Source organism: Ursus maritimus, unplaced genomic scaffold (assembly GCF_017311325.1).
Source record: "Ursus maritimus isolate PB19 unplaced genomic scaffold, ASM1731132v1 scaffold_9, whole genome shotgun sequence".
Taxonomy (NCBI): Eukaryota; Metazoa; Chordata; class Mammalia; order Carnivora; family Ursidae; genus Ursus; species Ursus maritimus.
In genome coordinates this window covers 97,337-120,736 of record NW_024427107.1, presented here as the reverse complement: position 1 = coordinate 120,736, position 23,400 = coordinate 97,337, and the positions used below count along the sequence as shown (strand labels likewise).

The 23,400-nt window shown below is 38.9% G+C and overlaps 1 protein-coding gene and 1 pseudogene across 1 annotated transcript; both read right to left on the bottom strand.

Annotated features, from left to right (window-relative positions):
- Positions 1-231: 231 nt before the first annotated feature.
- LOC103680662 lies at positions 232-1,251 on the bottom strand (annotated as a pseudogene).
- A 4,609-nt stretch (positions 1,252-5,860) lies between these two features.
- On the bottom strand, positions 5,861-7,287 carry LOC103680663 (olfactory receptor 4F3/4F16/4F29-like). The gene is given in 2 exon segments (XM_008710152.2): positions 5,861-6,755; positions 6,757-7,287. Coding segments are annotated over 2 exon segments (936 nt in total). The 5' UTR covers positions 6,798-7,287.
- Between the last annotated feature and the right edge of the window lie 16,113 nt (positions 7,288-23,400).

The window sequence follows — 23,400 nt, the reverse complement described above, 5'->3', positions numbered from 1 at the left end:
CTGGGGTCCTAGGATTGAGCCCTGCGTGGGGCTCGTCTGCTTGTCCTTTTCCCTCTGTCCCTCCCCCAACTCATGCTCTCTTTCTTGCTCTCTCTCTCTAATAAATAAAATCTTAAAAAAAAGAAAGAACAGAAAAGAAAAGAAAAGAAAAGAAAGAAAAATGCCAGAGTAGCAACACTTATTTCAGACAAAATAGACTTTTTGGGGGGGGCTGGGTAGAGTATGCTTTATTGGTGTACATAACAATGTAGGGCTCTCCAAGCCTCTCCCTTTCTTCAAGGAGTGGAAACTATGGAGGTTGGGAGATTCTCAGTGTACTGGGAATGAGTTATGGCAAATAATTCCCAGCAGCCGAGGGCCTCTATCTTCTTGTTCTCACTGGGGCTGGGGGTTCAGAGGGCTCTTATTCCTTGGAGGCCACGTGTACCATAACATCCACCACCCAGTTGCTATAGCCAAATTCACTCATACCAGGAAATGAGCTTGACAAAGTGGTCATTGAGAGCAATGCCAGCCCCAGCATCCAATGTACAAGAATGGGCATCATTCTTAAAGTCACAGGAGACAATCTGGTCCTCAGCATAGACCAGGATGTCCTTGAGGAGGTCATCTGATGCCTGTTTTACCACCTTCTTGATGTCATTGTGTTTGGCAACTTTCTCTAAGAGGCATGACAGATCCACAATTGACACACTGAGGGTAGCGACGCGGAAGGCCATGCCAGTGAGCTTACCATTCAGCTCAGGGACGACCTTGCCTACAGAATAGTGGCACTGTAGAAGCAGATGGTATTCTGGGCAGCCTCTTGGGCATCATGCCACAGCCTCCCAGAGGGACTGTCCACAGTCTTCTTGGTGGCAGTGATGGCATGGGCTGTGATCATGAGTCCTTCCACAATGCCAACATTGTCATGGATAACCTTGGCCAGAGGGTCCAAGCAATTGGTGGTGCATGAAGCATTGCCCATCACAAATATGGGGGCATCCACAGAAGGGGCAGAGATGATAATCCTCTTGGCCTCACCCTTCAAGTGAGCCCCAGGCTTCATGGTGATGAAGACTCCAGTGGACTCCACAACATACCAGCACCAGCATCACCCCATTTGATGGTGAGATCTCACTTATGGAAGCTGGAAATGGGCTTTCAATGATGACAAATTTCCCATCCTGAGCCTTGACTGTGTGATGGGATTTGCCATGTGTGGAATCATACTGGAACACATAGACCATGTAGCTGAGGTCAATGAAGAGGTCATTGATTGTGACAATATCCACTTTGCCAGAGTTAAAAGCAGCCACAGTAACCAGCCACCCAACATGGCCAAATCCGTTTACTCTGACCTTCACCATCTCGTCTCAGGCTGGCACTACACCAGAAGCTGTGGCTGTCTGCTGAGCAGGGAGGAGCAGAGACCCAAGATAAAATAGACTTTAAAGTAAAGACTATAACAAGAGACAAAGAAGAACACTATATAATAATAAAGGGGACATTCCAATGGGAAGATATAACAATTATAAATATCTACACACCCAACTGAGGAGCACCCATGTATATAAAAGAAAAACAAACATAAAGGAACTAATCGATAATAACACAGTAATAGTAGTGACTTTAACAACCCACTTACATCAAAGGACAGATCATCAAAACTGGTTAACTGGGTGCTTGGGTGGCTCAGTTGGTTGAGCGTCTGCCTTTGGCTCAGGTCATAATCCAAAAGTCCTGGAATCGAGTTTCACATCAGGCTCCCTGCTCAGTGGGGAGCCTGCTTCTCCCTCTCCTTCTGCTCCCCCCACTCCTGCTCTCTCATGCACTCTCTTTCTATCTCAAATAAATAAAAAGTTTAAAAAATAAATTAAAATAAACAGGTAATCAACAAAGAAACAGTGGCTTTTAATCACACATTGGACCTGACGGACTTAACAAATACATACAGAACATTCCATCCTAAAACAGCAGAATACACATTCTTTTCAAGAGTACATGACACATTCCCTAGAATAGATCATATATCAGGTCACAAAATAAACCTCAAAAATAGTCAAGAAGATCAAAGTCTTACCATAGGCAGCTTTTCTGACCACAATGCTACAAAACTCGAAGTCAACCACAACAAAAAATGTGGAAAGACCACAAATACATGGAGGTGAAATAAACAACAAATGGGTCAACCAGGAAATCAAAAAAGAAATTTAAAAAGGCACATGGAAACAAATGAAAATCAAAACACAACAATGCAAAATGTCTGGGATGCAGCAACAGCAGTTCTAAGAGGGAAGTTTACAGCAATACGTGCCTATCTCAAGAAACAAGAAAAATGTCAAATAAACAAGCTAGTTTTACACTTACAAGACCTAGAAACAGAACAACAAAACCTAAAACCAGCAGAAGGAAGGAAATAATAAAGATTAGAGCAGAATTAAATGATATTGAAACTAAATTAAAAAATCCTCAACAAGATATTAGCAAATTAAATCCAATAATACATTTTTAAAAATCATTCACCATAATAAAGTGGGATTTATTCCTGTGTTGCAGGGGTGGTTCAATATCCACAAATCAATCAACATGATACATCACATCAATAAGAGAAAGGACAAGAACCACACAATCATTTCAATGGATGCAGAAAAAGTATTTAACAAAGTACCCCATCCATTCATGATAAAAAACCCTCAATAAAGTAGGTTTAGAGGGAACATATCTCAACATAATAAGGCCATATATGAAAAACCCACAGCTAACATCATCCTTAATGGGAAAAACTGACAGCTTTTCCCCTAAGGTCGAGAACAAGACCAGGATGTCCACTCTCACCACTTCTATTCAACATAATACTGAAGTCCTAACCATAGCTATCAGACATTAAGAAGAAATAAAAGGCATCAGATCAGGAAGGAAGAAGTAAAATTTCATTATCTACAGATGACATGGTACTATATATAGAAAACCTGAAAGATTCTAACAAAAATAACTTCTAGAACTGATAAATGAATTCACTAATGTCACAGGATATAAAATCAACATACAGAAATCTGTTGCATTTTCCTATGCCAATAATGATGCAGCAGAAAGAGAAATTAAGAGAACAATCCCACTGGACCAAAAATAAGATATCTAGGAATAAACCTAACCGGGGGGAAAGACCTTATTCTGAAAATTATAAAATACTGATAAGGAAATTTAAGACAACACAAAGAAATGGAAAGACATTCCATGCTCATAGGTTAGAAGAACAAATATCGTTAAAATGTCTATACTACCCAAATCAACCTACACATTTAACGAGGCATCACAATTCTGGACTTCAAGTTATATTACAAAGCTGTAGTCATCAAAACAGTATGGTACTGGCACAAAAATAGATACATGGATCAATAGAACAGAACAGAAAACCCAGAAATGAATGCACAACTTTATGGTCAATTAATTTTCAGCAAAGTCGGAAAGAATATCCTATGAAGAAGTCTCTTCAACAAATGGGTTGGGAAAAAAATTGACAGCTACATGCTAATGAATGAAACTGGACCACTTTCTTACACCATACACAAAATGCATTCAAAGTGGATGAAATACCTAAATGTGAGACAGAAAACCATAGAAATCCTAGAAGAGAACACAGGCATAACCTCTTTGACATTAGCCATAGCAACTTCTTTCTAGATACGTCTCCTGAGACAAAAGAAACAAATGCAAAAATAAACTATTTGGGACATCATCAAGATAAAAAAGCTTCTGCACAGTGAAGGAAACAATCAAGAAAACTAAAAGGCAACCAACAGAATGAGAAGATATTTGCAAATGATATGTCTGATAAAGGGTTAGTATCCAAAATCTATAAAGAATTTACCAAACAACACCCAAAAGACAAATAATCCAGTTAAAGTGGGCAGAAGACATGAACAGACATTTTTCCAAAGAAGACATACAGATGGCCAACAGACAATGAAAAGATGTTTAAGATCACTAAATATTAGGGAAATGCAAATCAAAACCACAATGAGTTACCATGTCACACTGTTAGAATGGCTATTATCAAAAGGACAAGATGCAAGTGTTGTAGAGAACGTGGAGAAAAAGGAACCCTTCTGCCCCGTTGGTGAGAATGTAAATTGGTACAGCCACTCTGGAAAACAGTAGAGATTCCTCAGAAAATTAAGAGAAGATCAACCACATTATTCCAACAATACCACTTCTGGGTATTTATGCAAAGAATACAAAAAACATTAATTTGAAAAGATATATGTACCACTATGGTTATTGCAGCACTATTTACAACAGACAACACATGGAAGCAACCTAATCCATCATCCTAATCCACCTATCCATCAATAGGTGAATGGATAAAGAGGATGTGGTATATACAAACAACAGAAAATGACTCAGCCACAAAGAAAAATGAAATCTTGTCATTTGCAACAATGTATGTGGACTTCAAGGCTATTATGCTAAGTGAAGTAAGTCAGACAGAGACAAATAGTCCATGATTTTACTGATATGTGGAATAAAAAAAAAAGCCTAAAACAAACAAAACAACATGAAACAAAACTCCCAGATACAGAGAACAGATTGGTAGTCACCAAAGGCGAAGTATGTTGGGGGTGGGTGAAGTGGGTCAATTGTACAGTGATGAATAGTAACTAGACTTTTGGTGGTAATCACTTTGCCGTGTACACAGATGTCAAATTATAACGTTATACACCTGAAACATATATAATGTTATATACATTTACCGCAATAAAAAAGGAAGCTGAAAAACCTCTAAAATGCTGATAAACTTGTTTTAAAAAACATAAACTACCACTAGACAATGAAAGAGAGGAAAACATTACAAGTCTTATAGATATTTCATAATAAGAGAATATTAGGAACAACTTCTTCCAATAAATTTGATAACACCAATTAATACATAAATTTCTTAGAAGACAAAGGCTACCAAAAATTTAATTTACAGTTGAAAGCCTTTCCACAGGGAAAACTGCCAGCCACAATGACTTCCTATGGTGAATTTTACCAAACATTTAAGAAAGAAACAATAACAATTCTACAAAACTCCTGCAATAAATTTAATGCAAAGAGATATATTCTATAAGGTCAGCATTACCCTGATACTAAACCAGAAAAAGCATTGTTTCAAAACTGATTTTAAAAACTTTCAGCAAACTAAATAGAAAGGAATTTCCTTAGCCTGATAAAAAGCTTCTACTAAAAACCTACAGCTAGTATCATACTTAATGGTGAAAATAAATGCTTTTCTCATAAGAATAAAAACAAGTCAAGGATGTCTGCCCTAACCACTTGTATTCAGCACTACACTGTTTGATCTTAGCAGGTACAATAAGGCAACAGAAATGAATAAAATGATCCATACTAGAACATGAGAAGTAAATGTCTTTATACACTGAAAACATGATCACCTATGACGAAAATCCTACTTTATAAAAAACAAGTAGAAGCAAAAGATTTTACAAGTTTTCAAAATACAATGCCAATAAACAAAATATCTATTATATTTCTACATATTAGCAATAAACAATTATAAATTAAACAAAAATACCATTTAGAAAAGCACGAAAAATTAAAATACTTAGGAGTAAATCTCAAGAAGATATGTAAGACCTGTTCACCAGAAACTATATAACATTGCTGAAAGAAATTAAATGGGATTTATATAAATAGAAAGATATACTGTTCTCATGGCTCATTTTCATAAGGAAGAAATACATTCATCAAATATGAATTAGGTTACAGCTATGACAACACTCAAATCCATATTTGATGCCTCAAGTTTTCTGAATCCAAAATATTGAAGATAGAAACAAAAGGCTATACCATGATTAGTGAGAAGGCCTTATATTACCTATGAGATCCTCCTGTAAATCACTAGCTGTCTCCACACTCTCTTCATTGCTGCCTTCATGTCTTTATTCCTGAATGCGTAGATGACTGGATTCAGAAAAGGAGTGAGAACTGCATCAGAGAGAGCAAGAAATTTGTCCATCCGTGAACTGGGATGTGGCCATGTATAGACAAACATGGTTGGACCAAAGAAAAAAAATACCACAGTGATGTGAGCTGACAAAGTGGAGAGGGCCTTGGATGAACGAACTGAGGAATGTTTCCAAACAGTAAACAGGATGAAGATGTAGGAGATGAGGAGTATGAAGAAAGAGCCAACACAAAGGAACCCACTGTTGACAGTGCCCATGAACTGCAATCTGTAAGTATCTGTACAGGCCAGTCTGAGGAGACGAGGAAGGTCACAGTAAAAGCTGCCCAATACATTAGGACCACAGAAGGATAAATTAACAATAAATGCTAGTTGAAACAGTGAGTGAATAATGCCAAGAGCCCAAGCAGCAGCCAGAAACAAAATGCACATTCGTGGGCTCATAATGGTCAAGTAGTGGAGAGGCTTACAAATGGCAACATATCTGTCAAAGGCCATGGCAATGAGTAGCACCATCTCCACGCCACTGATGACATGGATGAAGAAGACCTGGGCAATGCAGCCTCCAAAGGAAATAACTTTGCGCTTTCTGAAAAGATCATAAATCATCTTGGGTGAGGTGGCAGAGCAGGCCCCCAAGTCAGTGAAAGAGAGACTGGCCAGTAGGAAGTACATGGGGGAATGTAAGTGAGGATCGATGGTCACAGAAAACACAATGAGGATGTTTCCAGTCATGCTTGCCACATAGAACACACAGGAGAACACCAGGAGGAGAAGCTGGATCTCCCATGAATGAATGAGTCCAAAACACAAATTCAGACACAACTGAGTGATTCCTTCCATCCATGGATGCAGCCAACTGGGATGCCACTGAAATGATGAAAATTAAGAAAATGAGGAAGATTATGGAGATGTTAATAGATCATAGAATTACCAATGTTTCAATATCCTTATTATGAATGAAAAGTATATAGTTATCTGCTTTCTCACACATATAAAAACAAAAAATAAAAATCAAGACACTATCATCACACATGTGAGCTATGACACAATTCAAACCTATCACCAAAACTCTGACTGCAATGTTCTGTTCTTAAATTAACAGATTAGGCATGAACATGGATATATGAGTATCCATGATGTTCATTAGCTGTTTAAATCACTTCTGATATTGACTAGTCCTCATTTCTAACATATTCCATCTTGCTTTTATGTATAATCTCATAATCCACTTCTCTCCCCAGTTTGCTCTCACAGTTTGCTAATAAAAAGTAGGAATAAGAGGGGTGCCTGGGTGGCTCAGTTGGTTAAGCGTTCAACTCTTGATTTTGGCTCAGGTCATGATCTCAGGGTCATGAGATCGAGCCCCAGGTCGGACTCCATGCTGGGTGTAGAGCCTGCTTAAGATTCTCCCTCTCTCCTCCTCTCTCTGTGCCCCTCTCCACCCCCTGCTGGCACTCTCTTTCAAAAAAATAAATAAAAAAAAAAGTAGGAATGAGAGGAAAGTATGATTAACAAGTAAAACGTCACCTGGAGTGAGAGATGCTTGATGTAAGAGACTGAATTAAGACAGATTGAGATTGAATAGAGAAACTGGGGTATGTGAAACTGGACAACCCACAAATGTAGTAGAACACTTGCTATGTGGCCTCTACTACAAATAGAACAATTATTTTCCCATCACACTTTATTATGTTCACTATCCTGGGTACCTCTAGTTTCCATGCAATTTTTCATAACTACAAAGTCCTAAAGTGGCCTCAACATTCAATAAGAATTTCATATGGAGTCTTTACCACCTGGGAATGTAAGGCTTTCTCCACACCTAATAAATGTGTATTTGAAAGACTTCACCAGTTTCTGCTAAGGTGTGTGCCTAACGTGGCCACCAAGGGTGTAACACATCTTTGCAAACAGCTTTTCTCCTGTCCACACACACGGTGTTAAAGATCAGCACTTGGAATTGCTGGGATACTATGTTTTAATTCACCAGTGTCTTGGCCTCCCTTTGGTATGAACTTTTACATGCACGGATATCCCCCTGCCCTTTGAAGTGCTCAGTACCACGTGCAGGGTAATGTATTATGACATGTGGCATTACCCTGCTTACTTTGACTGAATCCATTCAGATACTTTATCTTCAAGGCAATTTGTATTTTATACTTTTGATTGATGATTATAAAATAAGGACGTCAAATATTAATAAGTCACATTTTAGGACAGATAAGTTTTCTTCCTGATCTTGAACCATAAAATACAAAATGTGACACGGGAGATGCAGTCTTTTAATATGTATAGTATTTATATGTGAAGTGGAAGGTGAGCAGGGAACAGCGTTATATGTTTCTCTGTGTCCAGATACCTACCTCAATCATACCCTATAACAGGGAGTAGTTTCTGAGAACAGTACTAATGAGGTTAATTATCTTAGGAATTGAAGAAGTACAGTTGAAAGGTATAACGACACCCTTCATTTTTGTAGCTACAATTCCAGACTTTCTCACACAAAGGAGCAACTGACTAATGCCCTCAGTCATCCCAGACTGCAAAACTCACAGACACTATCACTGTGTCCTGCCCCTAATTCTGGGTCACAACCACTGGCGTTAATCTCTCCCTATTCTCACCTACACGCAATGATTACACCGCTACCTCCTGAGCTAACAGTCCACAGTCTTAGGTGCACACCTTCTATTACCAGAAACCTGGGGTCTGGAGGAGGGGGCACTAATGCTGCTCATCAAGGCAGGGAGAGCACGTGAAAGGACTGAGAGGATGAACACACATGGGGAAGGGATGGAGGCACTGGGGAGGGAGTCAGGAAACTCAGTAATTATTGACAAAGACCCAAGGCCTTGATGAGGAAGAGCACATGTCCCCAGTGTAATAAGATGAAAATTCTCACAGAATTATATAAAGTCTATTTTGTCCAACTGATCATCATTCGGATGAAAAACATGAGACCCAGCAAAGTAAACTGAGTTTCCAAGATTCACACAAATGGCAGTCTGGGGACCAAAACTATGTCTCTTGATTCCTATTCCAAAAAGAAAAGTTCTAGAGAAAATAATTAAGTAAGAGAAAGCAAAACTCAAAACAGTGAAATTTTTTTTTTCCTGGTTAAAACCAAATTAACCACAGACACTCATACAAAATGTTCATTATAATATAGCAAACTGACATTAATTAAATATTACATAACATGTGTGCCCAATTAAAGATTACTTGACTAGTACAACAGTAAATTCTATCTAGGAAAGTGATTATTCATTGCAATCATGATTTGTGTACCGATTCTTTGTATTTTGGTGGTTATGTAACCAGTCACTACAATAGCAAAGAACTTAACATAATGTGTCTTAAAAGCCCATCCTTTGGTCTTTCTAAATTTTTTTTCTTTTTCTTTTTTTAAGTAGTCTCCACACCCAATATGGGGCTCGAATTCATAACACAGAAATCAAGAGCTGCATGCTCTACCAACTGGTCCAGCCAGGCACCCCAGTCTCTCTAAATTTTATTATCTTCAAAGGTCAATTCAAATCCCAAATACTTCTTGTAGCTCTTATTGACAATTTTTCTTCATACTGATTTATTCTTTTGCTAACTCCTACAAGTCAAAGAATCAAGAAAATAGTTGAAAAAACATAAATTGTACACATAACAAATACAATCTGACATACAATACATGCCAAGTGAACACTAAGCTAAATACGTGGTCATTTGGGTCAGGGGAAGGGAAATGTGTTAAAAACATTCAAAGGTAGGGGCACCTGGGTGGCGCAGTCCTTAAGCATCTGCCTTCAGCTCAGGGCGTGATCCTGGTGTTCTGGGATCGAGCCCCACATCAGGCTCCTCCGCTAGGAGCCTGCACCTTCCTCTCCCACTCCCCCTGCTTGTGTTCCCTCTCTCACTGGCTGTCTCTCTCTGTCAAATAAATAAATAAAATCTTTAAAAAAACATTCAAAGGTAGAAAATAACTTGTATCAGCAAGAGCAGATGGGTAGCAGATGAATACCCCAAGAACACAGATATTGATTTTTCCCTTTAAGAAGTAGAACTGAATAAAAAGAGATATACAGTATGTGGGAAATACCTTGAATTATGTAATATGAAAGTAACTTTTATTTGATATTAACTATCATTATGCATGTGTGTATAGCCCATATTATGTACCCAGGTACATAACAGAAAGTCAGCAGAGAGTGATCTTCACTACTTTTTATTCTCTTCTTTCTTGGTCATCTTTTCCAATCATTTTAACAGATATAAGGGGAAATTTCTCATTTAAAAACTTATTGTAACCATAACTAATAGTGTCCCAGTGAGAAGGCACCCAAGGCTTTACAGAATATTTCTTGGTGAGGATTAAATTGCACTTAATCTTCAAGCTGATAGCCACCACTCAATTTATTTTCCTCAAGTCTATGGAACAATCTGAGGTGCAGAAAAAAATAAAGCAGAGAGAAAGGAGAAAGAATGAAGATTTTCAATGTGGGTAATATGAGCAAAGGGGGAAACTAGGAAAGATACATATGATAAAGAACAAAAAGAAAGAAACCATCAGGAAAAAAGAAAAAGAGCTGAACAAGGTTCAGAGAGTATGAAACATGGTAAGTAACCAAGGTTTCTGAGAACCCAGGTACATTAAAGAGAACATCGATCTCTCACCGTAAATTCACTGATTCAGGGCTGCTCCTAACTTTGACGCTGGGCTGCATTTAAGGAAGGCAGATTGCTTCCATTACCTGCCTGTCAGGCTCACAGAGTTTCCATGAAAATCACACATGATAATGAATGGAAAGACTGTCTTTTTACTGTACAATGATATAGAAAAGTCATTCACTGTAAAATTTTTACTGTTTTTATGAGTTGAGGAGTCTAATCATATACTAAACAGGAGAAGGAGGCATACAGAACAACAGACAACAGGCAAGTGAAATTCTCCCCACTGAATGTGTTCTGTGTGTTCTGCTATCCCGGGAGGGTTCTCTGTCCAGTCAACTCCTGCCACTGAGGGTCACAGTACAGTTATTTCCAAAGCTGATGTTCTTCCACATGGTGGACTTATCATACGGCTAGAGGCTCACATTCAAAAGTCCAGAGATCATTTCCAAATTTTCATCTCTATATTCTTCACTTGATCTTAGCCAAAAGGCCCAGAAGCAATTCATCTCTATATTCTTCAATCCTAAAAATACAAAAATTCACAGATTGCCTTTCACACATTATAGTAGAACGATTAGCAGCTTGGGTTTTGATGGCATCACCACTCACTTGCTACGTGAGTGTGTCAAAGTTACCTGACCTCTCTGAGCTTCAGTATTATCATTGCTAATGTGGAGATAATAATACTTCCTTGCAGGGTGTTGTGAGAAATAAGTGATATATGTAAACTTACCTGACTCAGTACCTACCACACAGTGTGGCACAACAAATGCTATCTATTACATACTGAAGAGTACCTACGTGAGTGACTTTCAAGTACAGAAAATTATTCCTCAAATTCTGAAATTTCCATTGTTCTACTAAGACTGGTTTTAAGCAAAGCTTCCATATCCACACTTGCATTCAATCACTTAAGCAAATTTCTCAAATAACAGTTTTTCTCCTTAACAGAAATCAAAGACTAATCAAAGATCGCCTGAGGGATGCAGGAAGGAGCTTTGTGTTCTGACCAGGCTGTGTCCCTTCCACCACTGCTGTCCCCACAATGCAAAGTCACAAATATCAATTAAAAAAATATTTTCTGACCACCACAGATAACACTGGATACTTCCCTTGTTATTAGTGGTAAGAGGAAAGAGAGAATGGAGAAAGAACCAAGGCAGGTTCTTACAGGAATTTCGGAAGTCTGTGCCCATCCAAGCTCACATTTGTGTTGATCTGCCAAGAAAATAGACTTTTCTTTCTAATTGCCTTTATCATAAAGCATATAAAATTCTGTAGTTTTTACCTCCACTTTAATTGTGTAAGTGGAGAAAGCAGAGGTAGTTTAGGCATATTATAGTTAGGTGGTTATTCAAAACCAAAGTCTTGGTTATGTTCTACTCCCCATTCTTCTCACGTACACATTTTGTTAAAGTGCATTTGCTTACTGTGTGCCAGATCTCAAGCCATACCAATGTTGTACAAAGTCAATCCCTATCCAACATGTATATAAATATACTTCAGGCATTGCATGATACATGTCATAGAAGTGTAATTGCCCCCCTAATATATGAGGAGAGTGGAAAAAGATAACCATAGTGATGACAAAAGGCAGTACAGCAGATGTAGCATTTGTGTATAGTGTCAAGAGTTGGTAAATATTATAATACACAGAGTCCAAAAAAGTCATTTCAAGCAGATGTAAAATATGAAAACCAGATACATTTGTTGCTCAGTGGGTTAATGGTAAAGCTTGCAGGTTATGTATAGAATAGATATTGGTTTTAGAGAATAAAAAAATAAAAGAGAAAGATGATAAAGATTAGTTTGCACCTGACATTGGGAACTAACACAGATATTTAAGAATTATGAGATAAATGCAGGGAATCAATGAAGAGGGTGCAAGGAATTGGTGATAAGGCCAGTAATTAGGGAAGATGCTCCATCTGTAAGTGTGATGAGTCTTTTGGAGGAAAGGAGGTAGGGAGTTCTCTAAAGAGAATGCAGAAATAAAGTAGATCTTGGGGGCTATACAGAGGTATTAAAACTATAAGGTTTTAGCTTTAAGACTGTCATATCAGAAAATAAAAATATTAAGAAATACGCCAAAAAACCTGGTGGCTGATTAAAGTTGGAGTGAACATGAGGAATGATGTCAAAGATGACACAAAGATTCAAGCATGGATAGATAGGACAATGGTAGATTCATTTTTAAAAATAAGGGAATTGGACACAGAATTTGTGGGGATGGAGAAAATAAATGATCACATTTATATTAAACAATTGGAGTTTCAGATACTAGTGAGATGTACAGATGGAAACATAAATCAGGATACATGGCAAGAAATAATAGGTTCCAGATATAATTGTATAAGTGGTGCTTGGGTGGCTCATCACTAAGTTTCTGCCTTCAGCTCAGGTCATGATCCCAGCGTTCTGTGATCAAGCCCCACATCAGGCTCCCTGCCAGGGGGAGGCCTGCTTCTCCCTCTCCCACTCCCCCTGCTTGTGTTCCCTCTCTCGCTGCCTCTCTCTCTGTCAAATAAAATCTAAAAAAAAGATATAATTGTATAGTAATCCATCCATCTGGTTAATGGCTTCTCTCTTCTTTATCATGTAGGAAGAGAGATCATCTGCACAGAGTGAGAGGGGAAGGGTTAACTAGAGAAAGACAATATATAGAAAGTCATGATAATAATGTGAAAGGAGATAAGGAGCCAACAAATTAGGCAAAACAGTCTCAGAGGTAGGAGGACAATCAGTGGTGAGCCAGAGAAGCCAAAACTGAACTGCAAGTCAAAATGAAGGATGAAAACAGTAAAAAAAAAAAAAATTGAGATACCAATTTACATAAATTTTTCTGCTTTGTAAATGGGCAGTTTAGGCCTTGTGTATCATGGGCACACTTTGTAAATATCAAATGGGTTCATTAATGAATAAATAATATAATGAATGAGAAAGAACTGTCAAAGAATGGATGAATGAAATGTCTCCCCCATTAGGGGCTAGATGACAAAGTTTTCAGAGAACGTACCTGTCATTCTGTTGTGACTCACACCCTCAATACTCAGCAGCTTGACATCAATTAAACAACTGTGACTTTTAGGATGAGGGCAGAGCAGTGGAAGGGCAGGTGAAGCAGAAGTTTATGAAAGGATGAAAAGTGCTTGGCTGGCTCAGATGGTAGAGCATGTGACTCTTGATCTCGGGGTTGTAAATTCAAGCTCCACATTAGGTGTACAGATTACTTAAAAATAAAATCTTAACATAATAGTAGATCAGGATAGATCAGGTGGCCAAGCCAACCATAAATCATAGGCCAGAAAGAAAGTCACAGAGACTGAAAAAATAACTAAAAGGAAACGAAAAAAACACAAGATCAGGGGTGCCTGAGTGGCTCAGTTGGTTAAGCATCTGGCTCTTGGTTTTGGCTCAGGTCATGATCTCAGGGTCATGAAACTGAGGCCCATATCAGGGCTCCGTGCTTAGGGGGGAAGGAGTCTGCTAGAGATTCTCTCTGTCCCTCTCCCTCTGTCCCTCCACCACCCTCTCTAATAAATAAATAAATTTATCTTAAAAAAAAAAACAAACACAAGGTAGAACTGTTGGGAAACTTGGAAAGGAAGGTAGTCGTATGATAAACTCTGAGTCCTCCATGATATTCTTCTACAGCTTTGCTCTTACTCCTTGAGGGCTACATGCACAATTTCCCCTACTCATAAACTCAGCTCCCAGACACAGTGACTCTCCTTCACGGGCCTGATTCCTGTTCCACCCTCCTTCTCTAGATATCAACAGCAACATGCCACATAGAAAGCTGACATCATGGTGAGTTGATGAAAACTGGATTCCTGGAACATAGAAACCGTGGCTTGCTGATTTACTTACTATAGATTTTATTTCTGTCCCTCCCACTTACCTGCTTTACCAAGAAAATTAAGAGAACAGTATTCTTAAAGGTTCAGGTAGATTACAGTTCTCCCCAAATCAAAGGGATCCCATACAGGATCATTACAGACACTCACAAAAGGCTGTATAAACAGTCAGAGCAGCCGGTAATTATATCCCCAGGAGGTAGTGACCAAGTGATACTGCAGAGATCTAGGATTGCCAAACTGAGATCATTTGGCTTGGGGAATCACTGCCTGTGGTTGTTTTGGTTCTCCCGGTGTAGCCAAGCACAGAAACTGTTAATAAGAAAAACTGAGAGGCATTTAGTTGTCTAACAACAGAGAGGACTTTGCCATTGTTTAGAGCAGCTTTAAATTTTTATTTTATTTAATGATTTTTTATTATATTATGTTAGTCACCATACAGTACATCCCCGGTTTCGGATGTAAAGTTTGATGATTCATTAGTTGCTCATAACACCCAGTGCACCATACAATATGTGCCCTCCTTACTACCCATCACCGGTCTATCCCATTCCCCCACCCTCCTCCCCTCTGAGGCCCCCAGTTTGATTCTCATAGTCCATAGTCTCTCATGTTTCATTCCCCCTTCTGATTACCCCCCTTTCTTTATCCCTTTCTTCCCCTACCGATCATCCTAGTTCTTATGTTCCATAGATGAGAGAAATCATATGATAGTTGTCTTTCGTTTGACTTATTTCACTTAGCATTATCTCCTCCAGTCGCCATTGCATAGCAAATGTTGAGAACTCGTTCTTTCTGGTAGCTGAGTAATATTATTCCATTGTATATATGGACCACAACTTCTTAATCCAGTCATCTGTTGCAGGGCATCTCAGCTCCTTCCACGATTTAGCTACTGTGGACATTGCTGCTATGAACATTGGGGTGCATATGGCCTCTCTTCACAGCTGTATCTTTGGGGTAAACACCCAGTAGTAATGGCTGGATCATAGGGTAGCTCAATTTTTAACTTTTTAAGGGACCTCCACACTGTTTTCCAGAGTGGCTCTGTTCCAACTTGCATTCCCACCAGCAATGGTAGGAGGGATCCCTTTCTCCACATCCTCTCCAACAATTGTTGTTTCTTGCCTTGTCCATTTTTGCCATTCTAACTGGTGTAAGGTGGTATCTCAGTGGTTTTGATTTGAATTTCCTTGATGGCAATGATTTTGAACATTTTTTTCATGTGTCTGTTAGCCATTTGTATGTCTTCATTGAAAAGTGTCTGTTCATATCTTCTGCCCATTTTTTTATTTGTTTATTTGTTTCTCGTGTATTGAGTTTGAGAAGTTCTTTGTAGATCTTGGATACCAGTCCTTTATCTGTAGTGTCATTTGCAAATATCTTCTCCATATCTCGTGGGCTGCTCTCTTTAGTTTTTCTGACTGTTTCCTTGGCTGTGCAGAAACTTTTAATCTTGATGAAGTCTCATAAATTCATTTTATCTTTTGTTTCTCTTGTCTTTGGGGATGTGTCATGAAAAAGGTTGCTTTGGCCGATGTTGTAGAGGTTGCTGCCTATGTTCTCCTCTAGAATTTTGATGGATTCTTGTCTCACATCGAGGTCTTTCATCCATTTGGAGTTTATTTTTGTGTATGGTGTGAGATAGTGGTCAAGTTTCATTCTTTTGCATGTAGCTGTCCAATTTTCCCAGCACCATTTATTGAAGAGACTGTCTTTTTCCCACCGGATGTTTTTTCCTGCTTTATCAAATATTAGTTGCCCAAAGAGCTGAGGGTCCATTTCTGGGCTCTCTATTCTGTTCCATCGGTCTATGTGTCTGTTTTTGTGCCAGTACCATGCTGTCTTTGTGATCACCACTTTGTAGTACAGCTCGAAATCCGGCATTGTGATGCCCCCAGCTTTGTTTTTCCTTTTCAACAGTTCCTTGGAGATTCGGGCCCTTTTATGTTTCCCTACAAATTTAAGGACTATTTGTTCCAGTTCTTTGAAAAATGTCATTGGTATTTAGATTGGGATAGCATTGAAAGTGTAGATTGCTCTGGGTAGCATGGACATTTTAACTATGTTAATTCTTCCGATCCATGAGCATGGAATATTTTTCCATCTTTTTGTGTCTTCCTCAATGTCTTTCAAGAGTGATTTATAATTTCTAGAATATATGTCCTTTATGTCTCAGGTTAAGTTAATTCCAAGGTAACGTATGGTTTTTGGTGTTATTGTAAATGGGATGGATTCCCTAATTTCTCTTTCTTCAGTCTTGTTATTCATGTATAGAAGTGCAACTGATTTCTGAGCATTTATTTTGTATCCCGCCACGTTACTGAATTGCTTTATAACTTCTAATAGTTTGGGAGTGGATTCTTTTGGGTTTTCCATATAGAGTATCATGTCATCTGCGAAGAGAGACAGTTTGACTTCTTCTTTGCCGATTTGGATACATTTTATCCCTTTTTGTTGTCTGATTGCTGTTGCAAGGACTTCTAGTACTATGTTGAATAATAGTGGCGAGAGTGGGCATCCTTGTCGTGTTCCTGATCTTAAGGGAAAGGCTTCCAGCTTTTCCCCATTGAGAATAATATTTGCTGTAGGCTTTTCATAGATGGCTTTTATGAGATTGAGAAATGTACCCTCTATTCCTACACTCTGAAGGGTTTTAATCAGGAAAGGATGCTGTATTTTGTCAAATGCTTTTTCTGCATCAATTGAGAGGATCATATGGTTCCTGAGTCTTTTCTTGTTGATATGATGTATCACGCTGATCGATTTGCGAATGTTGAACCACACTTGCATCCCAGGTAACAATTCCACTTCTTCATGATGGATAATCCTTTTAATGTACCGTTGCATTCTATTAGCAAGGATCTTGTTGAGGATTTTGGCATCCATATTCATTAGGGAAATCGGTCTGTAATTCTCCTTTTTGATGGGGTCTTTGCCTGGTTTGGGGATCAAGGTAATATTGGCCTCATAGAATGAGTTTGGTAGCTTTCCTTCTGTTTCTATTTTTTGAAATAGCTTTAGGAGAATAGGTATTATTTCTTCTTTGAATGTTTGGTAGAATTCCCCAGGAAAACCGTCCAGGCCTGGAGTTTTGTTATTTGGAAGGTTGTTTATCACTGACTCAATCTCTTCATAATTAATTGGCCTGTTTAAGAAATCAATTTCTTCCTGTTTCAGTCTTGGTAGTTTATAGGTTTCCAGGAAGGCCTCCATCTCTTCCAGATTGCTTAGTTTTTTGGCATATAGCTGTTGATAAAAGTTTCTAATAATCCTTCCAATTTCATTTGTGTTGGTAGTGACCTCTCCTTTTTCATTCATGATTTTAATAATTTGTGTCCTTTCTCTTTTCTTTTGGATAAGTCTTGCCAGTGGTCTGTCAATTTTATTTACTCTTTCAAAGAACCAGCTTCTAGTCCTGTTGATCCACTCTACTGTACTTCTCGTTTCTAATTCATTGATTTCTGCTCTAATCTTGGTCAACTGCTTCATCATGTGTGGATTAGGCCTGTCCCTCTGTTATTGTTCCAGCTTCTTGAGGTGAGAATATAAAAATTTCATTTTAGATTTTTCTATTCTTTTGCGTGAGCCTTGGATGGCTATGTATTTCCCCCTTAGGAATGCCTTTGCAGTATCCCATAGGTTTTTGACTGTTGTATTTTCATTCTCGTTGGTCTCCATAAATTTTTTAATTTGATTTTTTATATCCTGGTTTATCGAATCATTCCTGAGCAGAATGATTCTTAGTCTCCAAGTGATTGAGTTTCTTCCAAATTTTTCCTTGTGGTTGAGTTCCAATTTCAGAGCGTTGTGGTCTGAGAATATGCAGGGGATAATTTCAATCTTTTGGTATCGGCTGAGACCTGTTTTGTGTCCCAGAACATGGCCTATTCTTGAGAATGTTCCATGGGCATTAGAATAGAATGAGTATTCTTTGGTTCTGGGACGTAGTGTTCTATATATATCCATGAGGTCCAACTCGTCGAATATGGCGTTCAAAGCCTTTGATTCTTTCCTTAGTTTTTGCTAGGGTGTTCTATTTCTGATAGTGGGGTGTTGAGGTCCCCTACTACTAATGTATTTTTATCTATATGTTTCTTTATTCTGGTTAAGAGTTGGCTTGTGAATCTTGCTGCTCCCCTGTTGGGGGCATATATATTTATAATTGTCATATCTACTTGTTGGATACATTCTTTAAGAATAATATAGTGACCTTCTGTGTCTCTAACTATAGTCCTTATTTTCAAATCCAATCTATCTGATATGAGAATTGTTACCCCAGCTTTCTTTTGAGGTCCATTTGTGTGAAAGATGGTACTCCATCCCTTTACTGACAGTCTGAGTGTATCTTTGGGTTCAAAATGAGTCTCTTGTAGGCATCAAATGGATGGGTCATTTCTTTTTATCCAATCTGCAACCCTGTAGCATTATGGGAGCATTCAAGCTATTTACATTGATAGTGATTATTGAGAGATATGATTTTAATGATGCCATGTTGCCAGTAAAGTTTTTGTTTGTATCAGTTGTGACTTTCTGCTCTGTATCACTCTTGGGGCCTTTTTACCTTTATAGAACCCCCCTTAATATCTCCTGTAGGGCTGGTTTTGTGGTTACGAAATTGGTTAATGACTGGCGATTCTGGAATGTCTTTATTTCTCCATCAATTCTGAATGACAGCCTTGCTGGATAAAGGACACTTGGCTGCATGCTTTTCTCTGAAAGAGCTTTAAAAATGGCCCCCCCAACCCTTTCTCTCATTCCAGGTCTGTGTAGACAGGTCTGATGTAATTCTGATACCTTTGCCTTGGAATGTGAGAAATTTCTTTGCCCTGGCCACTTTCAATACTGTATCCTTGGATCTAATATTTGCGAAATGCACTATGACGTGACGTGGTGTAGGTTTGTCATGGTTGAGCTTGGGTGGGGTCCTCTCTGCCTCTTGGACACGAATGTTTGTTTCCCTTGCTAGATTAGGGAAGTTTTCAGCTACAATTTCTTCAAATATCTCTTCTAGACCTCTGTTTTTCTCCACCCCCTCGGGGATGCCGATGATTCTGACATTGGATCGTTTCATTGAGTCAGTAATCTACCGTGACCTACATTCATGGGCGTGGATTTTTTTAAGTCCAGCTTCTATTTTCATTTTTTCTTCTAGTAACTCATCCTCCAATTCGCTAATACGTTCCTCTCCCTCCGTGACCCTGGCCGTCAGAGCCTCTAGTTTTGATTGCATTTGGCTCATAGAATTTTTAATTTCTGTCAGATTCGCTCTCATTTCCGCCCTTAGGGATTCTATATTCTCAGTAACATTTTCGTTAATACTTTTTTCAAGTCTACTCATCATCTTGACCATTGTTGCTCTGAATTCCATTTCTGATAATTTGGTTACATCCATATCCATTATTTTTGTGGCAGAGGTCACAGACTCATTGTCTTTTCTTTGCTGGGGGGGACTTCTCCTCCTCGTCATTCTGATGAGGAGAGGTTGTGGGGTTGTTCAGAGCCCAAATTATCGACTGGGACCCAGGCTGTGCGCCCTTGTTTTATAGGGATCTTCGGGATGTGGGCTTCTTCTTTAAAGATTTTATTTATTTATTTATTTGAGAGAGAGAAACAGACAGTCAGCAAGAAAGGGAACACAAGCAGGTGAGTGGGAGAGGAAGAAGCAGGCTCCCAGCGGAGGAGCCTGATGAGGGACTCCTTTCCGGAATGCTGGGATCACGCCCTAAGCCAAAGACAGGCGCTTAATGACTGCACCACCCAGGCGCCCTGGGATATGGGCTTCTTGATTTTTCAGCCTGCCTTCTGGTGGAGGGGCCTGCTGCGCCGACACTCAGGCAACCCTGTTTGGGTAGAGTCTCCGTATCCCCTGTGAGGGGGATGGGGATGGGCAGGCTGTGAGTCGGTATTTCCAGGCTTTTGTTCTCCGGTGGCTTTCCCTGGCGGTCTGCTGTGCCTCTTCTGAGACTCAGAGAAGCAGCGGTCAAATCTCAGCCTCTGTCTCAGAACAGAGGGATCGAGGACCGTTCTCCACTGATGTTCTGGCCACTTTAACTCTGCTACTGTTGGTGCTGCTCAACCCTGCAGCGTCCCGTCCCGGGATGTGCGCCTCACACCCGACATCCCAGCCCTCACTTCCAAGGCCAGCGCGTCTTTGTCCTTTTTGTTTCTAATGCCGCCAGCCACCCCGCCCGCGCTCCTGGAGCTCCCGGTCTCAGTCTATTTCCAGTGAGCACACCGGGAATCTGGAGTTCCGTGAGAGGCCTGGTGGCACGCGCTCCTGGCTCAGGGTCTCAGTCAGCTGTCTCGAGGGTGCCGGTCAGCGAGTCCGCCCGCTCCCCCATGCAGGTGGCTACCGCTTCCCGGGGCCCGGACATGGCGGCTCCCTACCCCTTCCGTTTATCTTCCGATATCTGTGGGCAGTTTCACGGCTCCCCGCTTCATGCCTCAATACTCAGCGCTGGAGATGTTTACTTGTAGAGATCCAGATGTATCTATCTGCGTCTCAGGCTGATTCCGTGGATGTTCCTAAATCTTTATTTTATGATGACTAAAGTTGAATTCCAGAGCAACATTAAAAAACTATCCTTGACAATTTTTAATCTTTTTATCATTTCTATGTCGATTACCTCAGTAATATTCAACTTAAACAAGAATATATTAAAAAGTATGAAGAATAATACATGGAGATAAAACCAAATTATATTGCATGAAAAAAGTAGAATATATAAGAAAATGAGATTTAAATTGACTTCAAATACAATGCTTTTATTCATACTCTACTGAATCCTCACAACCACACTGTGAAGCACATGTTGCCACCTAATCTCAAATTATTTTTCCTCTAAGATTATACAGATATTAAAAGTTTGGTCTACATATGAATTTAAGACAGTCCCAAAATTTTCTTCTTTCTCCTACAGCTAACTTCCTGAAATTATTGAAGTCACTATTACGCAACATATTCATGAAGCACGTATAATCTTGAATCCAAATTTCAGACAAGCATGACAGCAAAAATAAAATTATGTTAACTTCAATTATGTAAATAAATTCAGACTTCCAGACTAAGAGTCCAAACTTGAGATGCTGCTTCTTTCCTTCCTTTACAGCAGAAGAAACAAAAATGTAAATGCCATCCTCAGAAAGGCTCAGAAATATATCTACAATTCCAAACCATGACACATTAAAAAAAAAAACCCTCCTGTACAATAAAAATGGAAACAGGACAAGAGTGAACACCAAAATAAAAATCATGCCTCCTAAGATCTTAAGCTAGTCACTAAGCTCAGCAGTGTCAAAAAGACGTAGATACACTTAGAACAAAACTAGTGATCTTTACTTTGAACAGAAACATGGGAGTGTGTGAACACTCACTCCACAGAATGATCAAGGAAAGGAACTTAAAGGGAAATACACAGATATAGCACCTCTGGAATAAGTAGTCCATGTTTGGTGGAGTGAAAGAAAAATCAAGGCAAGAGGAGGTGGGAAGCAGCGAAACACTTGACTATTCCCATTATGTAATGAAAAGAAAAGGATAAATCATAAGACAAATGACCAAAATTAATAAATATGGCTGCTCTGAGCCAGTAGTTAGCCCAGGAATCCAGGAGAGTCATCCCAACAGGTGAGAGGTGATTCGGAGACAACATTTCAAACTCAGCTTCTATCATACCTCACTAAAACCCTTAGTTCCTCCTCCACAGTATCCTTTCAAATTTCTAGCATATTCAATTAGTATATTAGATTAATAATTGGGGTGCTTGGCTGGCTCAGTCGATAGAGAATGTGACTCTTGATCTCGGGGTTGTAAATTCAAGCTCCATATTAGGTGTACAGATTACTTAAAAATAAAATCTTAACATAATAGTAATAATATATAATAATTTTGTTTTAAAATAAAGCAGGAGATGACCTATATGAAAATACTTCAAAAAGAAAGAAAAGGGAAATGACACAAGGTATATATCATATACATAATAGGTTATATACCATCAAGTAGTGAAATTGTGAGCAAAATTTTCTATGAATTTTTAAAAATATAACTTCTTTGTAAAATGACAGAAAATATATATGTTATGCAAAGAAATAAATGACAGAAAATATGAAGTGGTGAAAAATAAATTGGAGAAATTCAAGAAATACAAGGAGAACTCATTTTATTGCACTTTGTTTTATTGTACTTTTCAGAAACTGTATTTTTCACAAATTGAAGTTTTGTGGTAACCCTGCCTTGATCAAGTCTCTTAGTGCCATTTTTCTAACAGTATTTGCTTACTTCATGCCTCTATGTCACATTTTGGTATGCTCACAATACTTGAAACTTTCATTATTATTATGTTTGTTAAGGAGATCTCTGATCAGTTATCTTTGCTCTTACAACTGTAATTGTTTTGGGTATCACAAACTACACCTACAAAAGACAGCAAATTTAATCAATAAATGTGTATGTTCTCACTGCTCCACCAACTGGCTATTCCCCATCTCTCATCCTCTCCTTGGACCTCCCTATTCCTTGAGACACAATATTGAATTAGGCCAATGATAACCTTACAATATCCTCTAAGTGTTCAAATAAAGGGAAGAGTCACATGTCTCTCACATGTGACTCACAAGCAGCAAGTCCTGATGTAGAACCTGCAGCAAGTTATCCAGAAGAGCTAGCTAAAATAATGAGGATGGCTACACTAAACAACAAAAAACAGTCTTCTCTGAAAGAAGATACCATCCAGGATTTTCAAAGCTAGAGAGGAGAAGTCTGTGTCTGGCTTCAAAGCTTCAAAGGAGAGACTCTCTTGTTAGGGCCTAACGCAGCTGGTGACTTGAAGTTGAAGCCACTGTTCATTTACCATTCTAAAAATCCTAGGGCCCTCAAGAATTATGCTAAATCTACTCTGCCTGTACTCTATAATGGATCGACAAACC